Source organism: Marmota flaviventris, chromosome 2 (assembly GCF_047511675.1).
Source record: "Marmota flaviventris isolate mMarFla1 chromosome 2, mMarFla1.hap1, whole genome shotgun sequence".
Taxonomy (NCBI): domain Eukaryota; kingdom Metazoa; phylum Chordata; class Mammalia; order Rodentia; family Sciuridae; genus Marmota; species Marmota flaviventris.
This window is the reverse complement of record NC_092499.1, coordinates 93,429,552-93,446,582: the sequence shown is the minus strand read 5'-3', so window position 1 is coordinate 93,446,582 and position 17,031 is coordinate 93,429,552. Positions and strand designations below refer to the sequence as shown.

Genomic DNA, 17,031 nt, shown 5'->3' with positions numbered 1-17,031 from the left:
GAGCCCTCAAATGTCAAATAGATGAAGAATAATATTTTCTTTGGGAAATTTGCTAAATTATCCTCTGAGTTTGGTTAACCATGAAGAAATATCCTTCATTTGATGAATAATTCAAATCTGAGTCTTGTCACCATGGAAAAAGAGAGCTTTCACCTCCAATATCTCTTTTGAGGCATTCAATGCCATAGATATAATGTTTACCTCCCTTGAGGGAACAACAGCTCTTGATAAGTGGGAATATGATTTCAGGGGAAAAAAATTGTCTTCTCTGTATTTGTTAAAAACTGCTTCAATATTCTGTTTTATTTCCTGTTTCAAATACATGGTGAAGGATTTTCATAGTCAAGGGAAATCTACTGAGGACTGTGATAGACATGAACCTTGAGACAGTGACAAAATGAGTTTTGAGCTTTCAAAAATATACCTTTCACTTTTCCAGAAGCAAGAGTTGAGATTTTAAAAATAAAAACAAATCCAAGTTATTTGGTATAATGAAAATAGAAGATATAATAAAAGTCTCCTAATAAATTTACTTAACTATATTTTCTCATTGATAACAAATGTTTATCATGAGTTGTCAGGATTCAGCTTGACATGACTGTAGCCATCTTGGTCTAACTGCTGTTTTTCCTGCCAGGTGACCCTAACTTACATCCCAAACCCTACAGGACAGAGTTGTTAAGAGAGTCGGCCCAGTGTATTGTGCTAGCCACTGATGTGCAGACTGTTTCTTAACTGACACTGGACATGTTAGTAGTTTTGAGAAAGACCAGATACTTTCTCGTTGGCTGAGGATCACCTTTTTCTAGCTTAGCATATAAATCTCCCTTCCACTACCTTGAGGTACAAAGATCCTCCCATCTTGCTGCCACCCAAGACATACCTTAATAAATTGCATTTTGTGCAATCCTGGATCTTCTGCCTCTTCCTTCAGCCTTTCGGCATCTTCCACCTTTGGCAGCTGATTCTCATGCACTAGGACTGAGTTTTTCTGAAGCACTCCTATTTGCATTGAAACCATTTGATAACTGGGTTGTCCCTATTTCTGGATCTATGGCACCTGAGAGCAGATTTGGCTCCATCAATTCTGATCTTTGAACCTGTACCTTAAACATGCCACCTGGGTTTCTATCTGGATCCCTTAGGCCACCCTCAACAAACACCGGCTGGAACTAACCTAGCCTCCAACCCCATGATTCTCACCTACCTCTGGCCCCTCAGAGAGGAATTAGACATGTACAGGGCATGGAGCCAAATGCCACTGAAGAGAAATGTAAGAAATGTATGCCCCACCAAAATACCAATAGCATTCCTTACAGAACTAGAAAAAAAAAAAAAAAACAGTGCTAAAATTCATTTGGAAGCATAAAAGACCCAGAATAGCCAAAGCAATTTTAAGCTATAAAAGCAATACTGGAAGCAGCACAATACCTGACTTCAAAATATACTACAGAACTATAGCAACAAAAACTACATGACACTGGCATAAAAACAGACACATAACCAATGGAACAGAATAGAAGACACAGAGATGAACCCACACATCTACAGGCATCTGATCCTCGAAAAAGATGCCAAAAACATACATTGGAGAAAAGATAGCATTTTCAACAAATGATGCTGGGAAAACTGGTTATCCATATGTTGAAGAATGAAATTAGACCCTTATCTCTCAGCCTACACAAAATCAACTCAAAATGAATCAAAGATCTCGAAATTAGACCAGCAACTCCTAGAAGAAAACATAGGGTCAACATTCCAGCATACAGGCACAAGCAAAAACATTCTCAATAGGATTCCTAAAACTCAGGAAATAATGCCAAGAGTTAATAAAGGAAACAATTAGGTATGTGAAGACAGAACCCACAGAATAGGAGAAAATCTTTGCTAGCTACTCTCTGACAAAGGATTAATATCTAGAATTCAAAAATCTAGAATATATAAAGAGCTCAAAAACTTCACACCAGGATGTGTAACTGATGTGATTCCGCAATCTGTATATGGGGTAAAAATGGGAGCTCATAACCCACTTGAATCAAAGTGTGAAATATGATATATCAAGAACTATGTAATGTTTTGAACAACCAACAATAAAAAATTAAAAAAAAAACAACTTCACACCAAAAAAATCAATCAACACAATTAATAAATGGGCAAATGAATTAAACAGACACTTCTCAAAAGAAAAATATAAATGGCCAATAAATATATGAATTAACAATTATAAAAATGCAAATCAAAACTACCCTGAGATTTCATCTCACCCCAGTCAGAATGGCAGTCAACAAGAATAAGCCAGGCACAGTGGTGCACACTTGTAATCCTCAGCTCAGGAGGCTGAGGCAAGAGGATGGCAAGTTCACGGCCAGCCTTAGTAACTTAGTAAGGCTCTCAGCAAATTAGTGAGACTGTCTCAAAATGAAAAATAAAAAGGACTGAACTAGGGGTGTGGCTTAGTAGTTAAATATCCCCTGGGTTCACTCCCTGGTACCAAAAAAAAAAAAAAAAAAAAAAAGAATACAAATAATAATAAATGCTGGAGAGAGGATGTGAAGAAAAAGGGACATTTTTACACTGTTGGTGGAGATTGTAAATTAGTACCAGCACTATGGAAATCAGTATGGGGGTTCCTCAAAAGACTAGGCATGGAGCTGGGGTTGTAGCTCAGTGGTAAAGTGCTTGCCTAGCATGTGTGAAGCATTGGGTTCAATCCTAAGCACCACATAAAAATAAATAAATAAAATAAAAGTATTGTGTCCATCTACAACTAAAAACAAAGACTAGGCATGAACCACCATGACACCGCTCTAACCTTCCTCGACATTTGTCTTAAACAATTAAAGTCATCGTACTACAATGATACACGCATACCCATGTTTATAACAGCACAATTCACAATAGCCAAACTGTGGAACCAGTCTAGGTATTTCATCAACAGGTAAATGTTTAATTCAGCCATAAAGAAAAATGAAATTATGTCATTTACAGGAAAATGGATGGAACTAGAGACTATCATATTAAGAGAAATAAGTCAAACTCAGAAGGTCAAGGGTCACATGTTTTCTCTCATATGCAGAAGCTAGAGAGGAAAAAGGAAAAGAAAAGTAAGAAAAGGCCCAAGGGGTAGGAGGTAGGGAGGGAGAAATAAAGTTCTAGGGAGTGATATTGGCCAAATTATATTGTTATATTATGTGCATGTATAAATATGTAACAATAAATCCCACTGTTATGTACAACTATAAGGCACCAATAAAAATGTAAAAATAAAACACTAAAATACTGCACATCCTAAAAACAAATGTGCATTTGATAAAACTACACAGACCCACATTTATGTGGTAAAAGTTCTTAAAAATGGAATGAGAAGGATTCAAAATAGTAATTGGTTGTTGGTGAGAAGAGTTGGCAGAGATTTTTGTTGAGATCAAGGAGAACTACAAAAACTCCTTCAACTAAACTCAAAATGTTTTCTTACTTTTAAAAACCTGAATTGAATAAGATAAGATAGTAATATTTGTTCACTTAGATCATGAGGGAGTTATTCTTTGACTCTTTTTATAAATGTTTGAAATATTGCATGAAAATGGGGGAAAAAAGAAATTTATGGTAGAGTTATGCAGAAAGTATTTTCTCAGTCCATTTAGGGATATTTTAACAAAATACTTTAGACCATATGACTTTTAAACAACTAAAATGTTTTTCTCACATTTCTAGATGCTGGGAAGTCCCAGATCAAGGCACCAGTAGATTTGGTGTTTGGTGAGCACCTTCTTCCTTATGTACAGCTATCCTCTCACTGTAACCTCACATGACAGAAGGTGCAAGGGTGTTTCCCAGACCCCTTATAAGGGTGCTAATCCTATTCATGAAGGTTCCAACCTCATGACCCAATTCCTTCCCAAAGTTCTCACCTCCTAAAAGTAACACTTTGGGGGATATGATTTTAACACATTAACTTGGGGGTGGACATAAGCATTCAGACCCTAGCAGTATTGAATTTATATCAGAAGATTAAAAAGAAAAGAAAGGAAATCAAGGAGAGAAGAGCATATTCATTAAGCATTTATATGTACAAAGGACTTGAAATTTAAATTACTCTCCCATAACAACCCTTTTATGAAGCCATTGTCTTCACTGGTATAGCTATGAGTATGAGAACAGAGGGGCTGGGAGTTTGGGTACCTTTGTCAAAGTTACCTAAAATGCAAGTATAGATTTCTTAGGGAAATTCAGTGTTGTGGGTGGTGACTGTGTACATGGATAGGAGGCATGACACAGTGGCAAGAAAGTTATTGGAACACTAGACTTCACCCAGATGGTGAAAGCCTTATAATTCTGTGTTCTTTTCACTCTATGGGTTTGGTTTAGGACCTTGTTAGTACCATAACCAAGGGTAAGTGTATTTAGCCCCTTTCTGCATGACCTTAGAATGGGGGAAGAAGGAATGATGTCTGTCATACCTACTACAAAAAGTTTTGATGGTTCTAACAAGTTAATGTAAAGAAATTCATACATAGAAAAATGTTATGCAAGTTCAATTCATTTGTCATAGTTTCTAGTTCCAAAAATGTACAATTCAGATAGGAGGACACAACGTAAATATAATTTACACAGAAAAACCACACAGAATAGCACAGGTTTAACCATCTTGATATCCCTAAAGACTCCACTCTACTGGAGAATCTCCTATACTTTGAGATTAATTTAAATGATCTTGAACTCCATCCTATTCATAATGAGAAAAACATTGTTCCCAACATTTTAAAGTTTTCTGGACACCCTATCTCTCTCCTGATAACTTATGGCTCCTGCCTCTGCTGAATGTGAGCCTTGTTTACTGGACTGCCTATACCACATCACCTATATTGGACAGCTCCTAGATTCTTGAATTCTTCAGAACAGCACCTGCACCAGATCATAAGTATAGTAGACTTTTACTGAAGATCTGAGATCAAGAATGGTGAGGTTTACAACAAGGTGAGTACTGGGTATCCTGTTCTTAAATGTCCCTTGCCCATTTCTGCCTCAAAAAAGTCCTCATTGGCAAATACCCCTATCCCAGGACCATTGTGCTCCATTTTTTTTCTTTTGCCTTCCCCTTTTCTACCTGGTACCCACAAACTCCCTCCCCAGTTCCTATTATACTTGTGTACCAATAACAATGAACATAGATTAAATGTTTACTTTGTACCAGGTAGTATAAGTTCTTTATGTGTATTCTTTCATTTAGTAGACATTTTCTCTTCCTTCATCTTGCTCCAGGTATTTCAGGTCCAAGGCCTTGAAACTTCATCTTTTTATTCACTCAACATTTTTTTTTTTTTTTTTTTGCAGGGTACTAGCTCATAAGGCTTTGGTAACAAAACAGGTCTCTGCCCTCATGGACCTCCATATGTGAAGAGCTGATCTTGCCAAATAAAATAATTTTATCTTTGAGAGCATTGCCAGTTTTTATAGCAACCATTTCTCCACTTGCTGTAGTAGAAGAGAACAGATAACAGTATAAGGCAAAAATATAAAAGAAGTCACACAACAGAACATGATTGGCACATGGGAAGGGCAGAAAGTATAAAATACTTTTTGAGTTTAGGAACTGATGAGATGACTTGGGGTAAATGGTAGACTTTGAGATTGGAGTAAGAGAGAAAAGACAGGCAGGAAGGGCTAGAAGAGCATGGAATTGCAATCAGTGGTTACAGAGCAAGGCCTTTTGAGGGAGACCCTGGTCTCAAATCCCAGCTCTGTCACTTACTTTGTGACGCTAAGGAAAGTACTTAATTCTAAGCCTGTCTTTCCTCCTTTAGAAAACTAGGATAATAGTAGTTCCTCAAAGAGTTACATGGATTAAATGAGGTAGGGAGACAAAAAAAAAATGTAAAACTCCTTAGGCAATGCCAAGAACATAAACAATCACCAAGCAAATGTTTTCGTATAAAGGAACAAAGGCTTTACACTCTAATTACTTCCAGAAAGAATAATTTTGAAATACCAATTATACAATGTGTTTTTTTTCACATACATTATACATTTTTCTAGTAACTTTTAAGGTAGAGATAATTATCATCATCTCTGTTATACAGAAATGGAATTTGAGGCTCAGAAAGATGAGAACTCCCACATGGTAGGGCACAATGTAATACCAGTGTCTGAGGAGTCTGAGGCAGGAGGATTGCAAGTTCAAGGCCAGTCTCAGCCACTTAGAGAGACCTCAGCAACTCGGTGAGCTCTTGTCTCAAAAGAAACAACAACAACAACAAAAGGACTGGGGATGTAACTCAAAGGTAAAGTTAAAAAAAAAAAAAAAAAGAACTCCCTCATGTCTTGAAAAGGTCTCTGTCCAGGACTTTGTATCTACCTCTTGTGGTTCCTAATCTTTCTATTCCTGTTTTAAAAGTCAATTACACTCTTTGGATGCAGGGCACATACTGGTAATCCCAGCCGCTTGAGAAGCTGAGGCAAGAGGGTCACCAGTTCAAAACCAGCCTTAGCAATTTAGCAAGGCCCTAAGCAACTTGCAAGAACCTATCTCAAAAAAAATAACAACAATAAATTGGAAGAGTGCTTGCATCGTATACAAGGCCCAGGGTTCAATACTCTCCACCACAAAAAAATTAAAAGGAACTGCACTGCACCCATAATCCCAGCGGCTCCGGCTGCTCTGGAGGCTGAGGCAGGAGGATCGCAAGTTCAAAGTCAGCCTCAGCAACTTAGTGACTTAGTGAAGTTCTAAGCAACTCAGTGAGGCCTCATCTCTAAATACAAAATAGAGCTGGGGTGTGGCGCAATGGCTAAGCACCCCAGGGTTCAAACATTGGAACCTAATAATAATAATAAAGTCAATTACACCACAGAAGTGATAACTCTTTGAGTAGCTTAACCAAAGACCCTCATCAAGAGGAGATCTGGGGGCATTTAAAGGAGTATCAAAAGTCAGAGTCAAACACAAATTTTGTGCATCTCAATTAGACTCTAGAAATAACTAGCTAAACAGAAGTCAATCTAAATACCCATCAATAGAGAAACAGCTAAAACTTATGGTATATCCTTAGAGGGAATCCCATTCAGTCCATAAAAAGTGAGGGAGATCTATACAGATCTATACGTACCGGCCTAGAAATATGTGTGTACACATTAACAAAAAAAGGTAGGCTGTGGAACAATCAAAAACGAAAAGGGGGGGGGGGGGGCTTATGGTATAAGGTGTTTATAGGTGTTTAAGATAACAGACTACCTACTCAGTGATCCGACCTACCCTCTCCTTTCCACACCCTGTGGTCTCCTTTCCACACTCCTACCCTCACATGTCAACCCAGCCCCTTTCCATTTCTCCAGATCCTCCCTGCCTTTTTCGTAAGGATTCTCAAAGCCTCTCGTTCACACCCTAGTATCCATCTGCTAGGGCGGAGGCAGGCTGCGGAAGACAGGCGCAGGCGCCTTGGCACCAAACGGAAGGCGGGGTCGGCGTGTTGGCCCCGCCCCCAGGGCGGAGCCCGAGAGCCTAGGGTCGGGATTGTGCGGCTCTTGGGATTCGTCAGCTCTAACAGCGGTTCTTGGTTGAGGTCGCCGTTTGCAGACGCCGTTTGCAGACGCTGGTGTTAAGATTGTTATACTTACCGCATTTATAGTGAGGCCGGCCAAGTGCGAGAGTTTACACCAGTTTTACTTTAAATAGGAAAGAGAATTAGCCAGCCCTTGTTCCCGAAGGGAGATGAGGAGTTCCCACCTTCCGCGTGTCCTTGTGTGAACTGAGTTTCATACATAACTCGACAAATTGATGGCCTGCACGCAGCTTCTTACGTAGTAATGATTGTAGCTAACTAGCTCTGGCTTTCAGTCGCTGTTTTACCTATGTTTGTATCAGTATCCTCATTTTACCGTTGAAGAAGCCAAAACACAGACGATTTTACCAATCACCCTGTGGCAGCGTCTGTATGAGAACCCCAGTATCTAGCCTAGTATCCAATACCATCAATCAATGCGTTCTGCTGCCTTTCATAAAGAAAGCAGGCATATGGCAAAATCAGTCAGCAGCAGTTCAAGAGGCAATTTATCTAAGCTTTCTTTATTCTTTTATGTCAATTATGGAAAACATGGGAGAGAGTTGCTCAGAGAATTGGAAAGTTGGAGGAGGTAGATTAGCTAAATACTTAATTTTTTTTTTAATTTGTGGTGATATCCACATAACATATTAACCATTTTAAAGCAAACAATTCAGTGACATTTAGCACACTGGCAATGTGGCACAACCACCAACTCTTAATTAGCGCTAAAACATTCCCATTACCCAAGTAATCAATCATTCACACTCCACTCCTAGGCCCTGGCAACCACCAATCTGTGTCATATCTCTATGGCTCCATCTATTCTGGATATTTCATATAAATGGAATCATACTATAGTAAGCCTTTTATGTCTGACTTTTTTCATTTAGCATAATGTTTTTAAGGTTCCCCTATATCTTGTATTATCTTTTTAATGGCCAAAATCCCATTGTACATATATATATAAACCACAATTTTTTACCCAATCATCTGTTGATGAACATTTGGACTGTTTTTTTATTTGTTTGTTTTTTTGTGGGGGGGGAGGGGGGGTTACTGAGATTGAGCATAGGGAAGCTTTTCCACTGAGCTATTTTATTTTATTTTAAAATTGGGTCTCACTAAGTTGGTTAGGGCCTTGCTAAATTACTGAGTCTGGCCTCAAATTTCTGATCCTCCTGCCCCAACCTCTCAAGTCTCTGGGGATTACAGACATTCACCACCACCAGTGGCATATGTTTCCACTTTTGTATTGTAAGCAGTACTGCTATCAACATGTGTGCACATGTACTTGTTTGAGTGCCTGTTTTAGTCAGCTTTTCATCACTTGAGTACCTGTTTCCAATTCTTTTGAGTAAATATATATGTATGTATTTATGTATAAATTATATATTATTTAAATATACATATTTAAATAAAAATTATGTGTACATTATAATTTTTATATAATTATCATTTATATGTAAATTTATACATATATTGAGAGAAGAGTTGGAATGGGCCATGTGATAATTTCATGTTTAGCTTTTTTAAGAACTCCTATATCCTTTTGAAATGCTTCCTTAAGGCTATAATATTATTAATATTATAAATAATACTAAGTAAACATATTAAATATTGTGAATTCATTTCTCAGCCTCAGCACTGTTGAAGTTTGGGGTCAGAGAATTCTTTGTTGTAAAAGGCTGCCCTGTAGGAATTTTAGCAGCAATCCTGGTCTCTACCCAGTAGATGTCAGTAGCATCCTCTTATTTGTAATCAACAAACTGTGGAGATAACTGGGAAGCAAAACAGGCCCCCCTGGAAACCACTGTTCTAATGGATTCCCTGTTAACCTGAAGCAAATGTGGCTGACACTAAGGAAGAATACTAAAAGTTAAGGGCCTTTAGAAGTTTGTGTACAGGAAGTGTTCTCTGCTTACTCTGTAATGATTTAAGGAACTTGCTGGTTTACAAATATGTGACAACCAGAAAAAAAAAAAAACCTTACCATTAAATATTCATGTATCTTTCATATACAAGTTTAATAATATAAACCCAGCTCACCCACTGAACTCCAAGAAATAGTTCCCCCAACCCCTGTCCTATGACACATACTAAATCATTTTTATAGCACACAGCATTGTACAATTTTTAAGGTGACAACAAGGAACAAGATTTTTTTTTATATATGGTAATTTTTTTCAAATAAAAACTGAAGATGGCAGGAGAAATTTCTTATTTGGTGCATCCAAATAATGGAAAGATGAATGCTAATTTCATTATTGAGATATAGTGAACCAAAATGAATCTTTTACACTTACTATTATAGATATTAGTGAGTTCTTTATAGAATGGGAAACCTGAGTGCAAGCCTTCACCATCTGTTAAGATCAAAACTGTTATGGAAATGGACCAATCAGCCTTAGGCACAGATGGCATTGGTGTAGAGTTCACAGCAGTTAGCAAGGGCTGAAGCACTGAACTCCGTGTCTTCCCAGGGACCGGAAAAAGAAGGTGGGTTGGTGCCATTCAGAGAAGTACTAAAATGAAAAGCCAGAGAGATAAAAAACAAGGCAACAAAAGGTGTCAAGTTTTACAAGCAGCTAAAAATGTTACCCCAAATATCACAAAAGCAGAAACTTACAAATGTATCCATCAGTCATAACTAAATAAATTGAATCAAATTAAATTTGTCTTCTCATTAATACTAGAGATAATACCAGCAAGGAACCCTGTACAATGTCTCTGCTCCTGTGTCCAATTCCTAACCATAGTCCATCTAGAAATTTCCTTGCCAGGTATCTGAGGCAAAATTTATGCCTAGCAATGATCTAGAATTAAATTTATCTAAAAAGTAAGGTGGTATCCCAAAGCCATTTTCTTCTTACAAAAGGAAAACAGATCAGACTAAATAAGTATAAATTAATTGGACAAAAACCTCATCTTTTTAGATTCTAGCTGCTAATGACGCTCAGTATGTGACTAGGAAATCCACTGTCATAAGAACACAGGGATCAAAAAAATTATGCCAGACCAATGATCTATCCAGCTTATAATTAATCTTTAATACTCATCAAAAGGGTTGGCTTTTTTTTTTTTTTTTTTTTTTTTTTTTTTAGTACATTGGTTACCTTCTCTGCTGATAACCTCCAAGCAGGCAGGGTAACATTCATTAACTTGGTCTAATAATTTGTTAAGCAGCTGGCACCTGAACATCTACCTAAATAGTGAACAGGTCATTTAATGATAATTTCCAAGCCATCTCCAGCTCTGATTTCCCTCCTGAACCCCAGGTCCCAGGTGGCTTATGATAACTTTACATGGTGATCCCACAGGTACTTCCAAGTTAACAGAACCAAAATGGAAAGAGGCCATAATCTCTCCCCTTTACTCCCATTCTGGAACTGGTCCTCTTCCTTTCAGTAAATGACTGGCACTTGGGTCTCCTTTTCCACAGCAGAAAGCTACTTTCCTTTCTCTTCCTCACCTTACCCCTTCCTCCTGTCTAGCTGATGACCAATCCTGTTGATTCTACTTGGTCTCACGCATTTCCATTCTTAAAACCACTTAGGATCAGCTCCTACCATCTCTCACTAGAACCTATTATAATAGTATGTTTATTGGTTTCCCTGATACTCAAATGGCTACCAGAAAGATCTTTTGAAGAGCATACCTGAACATGTCAGTGTTCAGAATTCTTTGGATCAAAACTAAATTCCTCAGCATTTTTGGTTTGTTTGGTACCAGGGATTGAACTCAGGGGCACTTAACCACTGAGCCACATGCTCAGCCCTTTTTTATATTTTATTAAGAAAGAGGGTCTCACTGCATTGCTTAGAGCCTGACTAAGTTGCTGAGGCTGGCTTTGAATTTGTGATCCTCCTGCCTCAGCCTCCCAAGCTGCTGGGAGGCATGCAAGCCCAGCAATTCCTTAGCATTTCATCCAAGGCTGTCTTTTAGACTTCTCTCCCAGAACTCTCCTCACTCACCCATAATCACCACGGGTACATACACCTTTGGCTTTGACACATTCTAATTCCTCAAATTATTCCTTTTAACTACACTTTTATATATCATACTAGAGAGACAAATACCACAAGATCTGCAGAAACATTCCAATCTGAAGTAAAAAAAGTCTAGTCTCACATTAACAAAAAAAATTAAAAAGTACTGCTATAAAATATTAAAGAGTATTAATTATAAAACCTTTTTTGTGTGTCTCAAAACTAGTTCTTTTACCTTAAATTATATATTATCTTCTTTTCATCTAGAATTTGGTAAATATGTTCATTTTTACACAATGTGAACACATCATGATTTATAAATTCAACTTTGTCCTTTCTCAGTTGTCTCATTTCTATCTGAAGAAGCCCACGATCTTTTAGCCACTTAGGACTATAGCTAAATCTTGACCTGTAACATATCTATATTCCAACCACAATCAATATAGTCACTTACCAAAGAAAACACCCTTTTACTTCTTCCCTTACCCCTCTATCCTCAGTACCCACCAATATAGATAGAAACTGTCACCTGGGCATAGTAGGGCTAATGCCAAAGCTGCACTTCAGAGAAAAAAGCACAAATCTAGGCCATCACCAATGCCCATGTCTCCTCTCATTCACTCAGTCCACTCAGTCCACAGGACTACCCTCAAGACCTTACTCCCACCCCCAGAAACTGCCTTCAATGAGCAGGGGTCCTGATGCTCACCTCTGAAAGAGCTCTCTGCAGCACACATAGGTCTCATAGGTTCTATTGGTGAAACTTGTGTTTAGGAAGGAAACACAGTCAGCTTCAGCTCCCCTGGGGACATAGAGGATTCCTGGATAAACAAGACAGAGATATTAAGGCAGAGATTCGACACATGCTCATCGAGGCTTTTTATTCTTTGCTTATAGACTAGGAGCCCTATACATTAGGTGCCTTTTCTATGCATCTGTGGAATGAATGGTTAGATCAATATTCTGAGAGATATGTTGTCTTTTGCTAGAAGTGATGTCTTCCAAGAGACCAGTCTGAGGCTTACCTGCCATACAGGCACTGATAAAGGACACGCAGGCCCCTGTGAAAAGGGCCCTAATCACAATCTTGGACAGGTCACTCTTCCGATGGGGTATAATTGATGCTGTGGACAAAACAACATGGTAATTAGCTATATGCCAGGAGCCCCCACTGGGAAGAATGCAGAGGAGAAAAACGCAGCAGGTGACTAGCTTCCTTACCACCAACCACCTATGGCTGACCAGAGAAGTGTCCATATACACTATCCTATGGGATCCCTAACTCAGACTTCAGTGATTCTGTGAACACACCCAAGATATATCTGAATCAAGCAAGGCTTTGGATTATTTCAAATGGGTGCAAATGCCTGGTGCTTCCCAGTTGAGGTCTGCACTCTTAAGCCTGCACCAGAATTAGAAGGACCATTTTGAGCCAGAGGACTAAGGAGGACAACATTTACCTGAGCCACACAGTCCATATCCCACTACTAGATGTCCTTCTCATAATCAAATAGTAATCAGGCATCATAACAATGATATAGACAGGGATTTAACAAAAGAGTCAAAATAAGGAGAAATTATTTTGCTTTCAATGTTCAATCAGCTACAAAATAAATAAGATGATTGCCAGAATGTTTGCCATTTTTTAAAAATGGGCACACAGGACTGTTTTTTTTTTTTTCTTATACTCCATTTCTTCTAAGATCCTTTTCTAACTTGAACCTTCCCAAACTCTTGAGATCTGCTAATAATTCCCCTGCCCCAGCCCTCCAAGACCATTCCACCTTCTTCAACCATCACCCACATTCAGCAATACCCATAGCAACCTCAATAGATCTGTTTCTGCTTCAAATACTCACTCCTCCCACACCTGGTGACTTTCAGCCTTCAATAGAACACTTTACAACACTTGCCTTTACTATTTATATGTCTTAAGGTATCTAATTTGTCTTTTTGATTCCTTGTGCAAATCCTGCTTCCGTGAAGACAACTAGTGAGCAGCCTAATTCAGAAAGTACCCTAACTATTGACTAAAAAGCAATGTATCTTACTTACATATGCACTGTGCCCATTTAACAGCAAAATAGAAATAATATCATTGTAATATTTTCTCCATGGGGAACATAAAAAATAACAATCACTTTTGGGGCCCCTGATAGGAAAAAAGCAAGTAAAATTCAGTTTTAAAGTTTGTAAAGGACTGTATGCAGAGCCAGGTAGCAATATTGATTTAGTTTTAAGTTAACTGCAGCCCAAGAAGAACCATTTCACATCAGCTTCTCTATCTAGTCTCAACTTATTCTGAGTACCAGGAACTGCCCACTACAAAAGTTGGGGTCTGGCTGGCTGAGTGGGGAGTTGGAGGACAACTCACTTAAGCCTCCCAGTGTTATTCCTATGGAACTAAGATTGGCAAATCCGCAGAGTGAATATGTTGTAATGATCTCACCTCTCACCTAGGAAAAACAAACAGAAATAAGTAGATAAATTCAGTCCCACATGTGCATTCATACAATCATGATGGAAGTTCCAGGGTACTTACAGCCTTAAGTCTTTCCCATACTGTTCTAAGGGAGGTACAAAGGATGCTTAGAAAATAACAGCTCCTTTTGCCAGGTATGGTGGTACATATCTATAATCCCCCCTATTTGGAAGGCTAAGGCAGGAGGATCACAGACCGAGGACAACTTAGGCCACTTAGTGAGACCCTATTGACCCTGTTTCAAAACAAAAAGGACTAGGAGTATAGCTCAGTGTGTGTGGCCCTGAGGTGAAATCTCCAGTACCAAAAAAATAAAATTGTCTTCCCTGGATTGTCCTCACTGTAAAGACCCATGGATTACATTATAGAAAGAAGTTTGGTCAAAGTGTCGGGGAGAAATAGCACACCAATCTCAGAATAAGTTGTTCAGGTACTGAAGATGAGGCTTCTAAGCACAAGTTCTGCTTGCTTTGTGGGTAGGCCTGTGACTGTGGAAAGACATGTTTGTCTGAAACAAAATTTTTTAGTATCTTGCTATCTACCCTCAGACAGCCATGGCTGAAACCTCACACTACTTTTCTGGATTGTCACTTACAGAAATCCACTGTTTCTCACCCTCGATCCACTCTTCCACTCCAGAGAGACGTTTGTTCTTGTATTGAGACAATTGCTGATAGGCCACAAACTCATTTATGAAAAACTTGATTCCTACTATCTCGGCAACTATTGGACAGTCTGCCCACTCTATACCCATCATGAAAACCATGGGCCTCAGGACATAGGAGCAGATGACCTGAGTGAAAGACAGACAACCCAGGAAAAAAACAAATAACAAAGGTTAGACACCAAGGGCCTTTTCTGGGGCCTTGGCCCAACTCTCCCCTCCCCCATTCATGCTCTTAGCTTACTATGGGCCAGGATGATGTGCCCAGTTCAAGCACTATTTAATGACAGAGTGACAGCCCAACAAGGATAATCCTTTACCTGGAAAGTGAGCCCGTGAATGTCCACCATTTCCCCCAGCCAGGAGAGGACAGCATTGATGAAGGCCAATACCGCTAAAAAGGCAATCAGGTTGGCTGCTACATTAGCAACAAGGCCTATGGCATCTGTGGCTCCACTGCTGGCAGCTTCCAGGATATTCCTCTCCTTCCTGTGCTCATTGGGCATATGGGAAGAATATGGTGTCTAGAGCAGTCTCAGGCCCTCAGAGAAGAGAAATCCCACTGTCCCTACAGTGCAGGATGTGGGTACAAGACCAATGTGACACAAAGTGATGGAGTTCCTTAGGGGCCCTATTAGTGGAAATGACTCTGAAGCAGTATATAATGATGTAATGGCCATGAAACTGCACTGAAGCAGACAACAAATGGTACACTGGCATGCAAAAGCTAGCGGCAAATAGGAGGGTTAAACCAAAGAAGAAAAATCAACATGACTAGCTAGAGGCAGAGATAGGCAAGAGCCAGGATGGAATCATATTCTTCCTCTCAGGGAGACTTGAAATCTCTGCCACCAAAGGGCCACTCTTGACTCTCCATATACCTGACCATCTATCTCCCAAATTATATGCCTTCATGGACTCACCCATGAGGCAGTTTCATCCCCTCCACACTCTTGAACTTGGACTCTTCCACTTCTGGATATACCAGCTTGGACAAGGCAAGAGCACAAGGGGCGGCCATCACAGAGGCGGAAATCAAGGATGACGCATCAATCTGTAAATTCAGACCCAGGATCAGGGTCTCGGCAGAACCCAGCTGGTTCTCACCCAGGAGAGATCCCATGGACCATGCCTACCCCAAAGGATATGAAGGCTCCCAACACAGAGCCCGAAATGGTGGCAAACCCTCCAGTCATCATTGTGTGGATTTCAGAGAGGGTCATGTCTGCGAGGTAGGGACGGACGAGCAGAGGTGCCTCTGTCTACAAACAAGGAGAAGACATTCAGATGCTAAGAGGGTGTGACTCCACTAGAGTGCCCATCCCAGCATAGGGACTGGACCCACTAGACACACATCTCTCAGTGTGAGAGCTGTTCAGTGAGACACAGCCCCTCTGAGGGGGGTCTCTGAGCTTTGCCTCTATCCCTCCCAACATCTGCCTCACTCCCCTCAACACCTAATCTGGTCCTGGCTGGCATTGTTCTTTCTCATTTCCACACATGTGTGTCTCATCTATTCATATTTTAATATGTTATAGAAAAGAAATGGCATATTTCCTTTGTTATGTTCTCAATTTCTAAAGCCATGTACTTCCTGAATGAACTTATGGAATATAGAGCACTTTCTGAGTCTTAACACTAAATGCTGACAAAGTATTCATTGAATGAATTGCAAGTAAATGATCTAAGCCAACTCTTTTGAAAGAGTCAAAAGAAATGATATTTATGAAATGTAAAGGTGCAACTATGGAAACTAAATCTAGCATCAACCTTGATTTAATGAGTACCAACCATGTGACTAGTGCTATACTAGATGCTAAGGATATTAATATAAATAAGTTCCTACTTCCATAGTCTAGCATGGAAAAACTAAGTTGATTATGGATGATTTTAGCAAAACATGGAGGGCTAGTTCAGAAATATCCAGAAGTACTCTGAGAACATTTCTGAAGCAGGTAATCAGTCTAAGCATTTAGAGAGCAAGACCTCAATTCTAACTCCTTGTCAATTTGACAAGCCATTGTCCTTAACAATGAGCTGATAGGCAAAAACATACATTGAGTCTATATTCCACACAGATAAATGTACCAAACAACTGTTATAAGGAAGAGGCTTAGTGTTAGCCCTGGGCAAGACAAGCTTTTGTCTCTTTAGAGACCCTGGAAAATAAAGGTCATAGGGAGTGACGTGGAAAAAAAAAAAAAACATAGATCAAATACCCTTTATTGTTTCTGAAGAGGGATAAGATTTGGACTATGACATTCCTCTAAATTCCTATGTAAAAAGTTGGATCATTCAGATTAAGTATGCCCAAGTAAATATTAGTAGACACTGAAGAGTGAAAACAACGAGCTGGGT

At 39.3% G+C, this 17,031-nt stretch overlaps 1 protein-coding gene across 1 annotated transcript in view; it reads right to left on the bottom strand.

Annotated features, from left to right (window-relative positions):
- Positions 1 to 9,748: 9,748 nt before the first annotated feature.
- Positions 9,749 to 17,031, bottom strand: part of Slc28a2 (solute carrier family 28 member 2) — a 29,047-nt gene continuing 21,764 nt past the window's right edge. Inside the window, exons 10-17 of the mRNA XM_027925771.2 lie at positions 15,810 to 15,935; positions 15,597 to 15,727; positions 14,994 to 15,162; positions 14,605 to 14,802; positions 13,902 to 13,983; positions 12,553 to 12,651; positions 12,237 to 12,348; positions 9,749 to 10,063 (exon numbers count right to left, since the gene is read on the bottom strand). Of these exons, the coding sequence (XP_027781572.1) occupies positions 9,946 to 10,063; positions 12,237 to 12,348; positions 12,553 to 12,651; positions 13,902 to 13,983; positions 14,605 to 14,802; positions 14,994 to 15,162; positions 15,597 to 15,727; positions 15,810 to 15,935 (1,035 nt within the window). The 3' untranslated portion in view covers positions 9,749 to 9,945. The remainder of the gene's footprint in view (positions 10,064 to 12,236; positions 12,349 to 12,552; positions 12,652 to 13,901; positions 13,984 to 14,604; positions 14,803 to 14,993; positions 15,163 to 15,596; positions 15,728 to 15,809; positions 15,936 to 17,031) is intronic.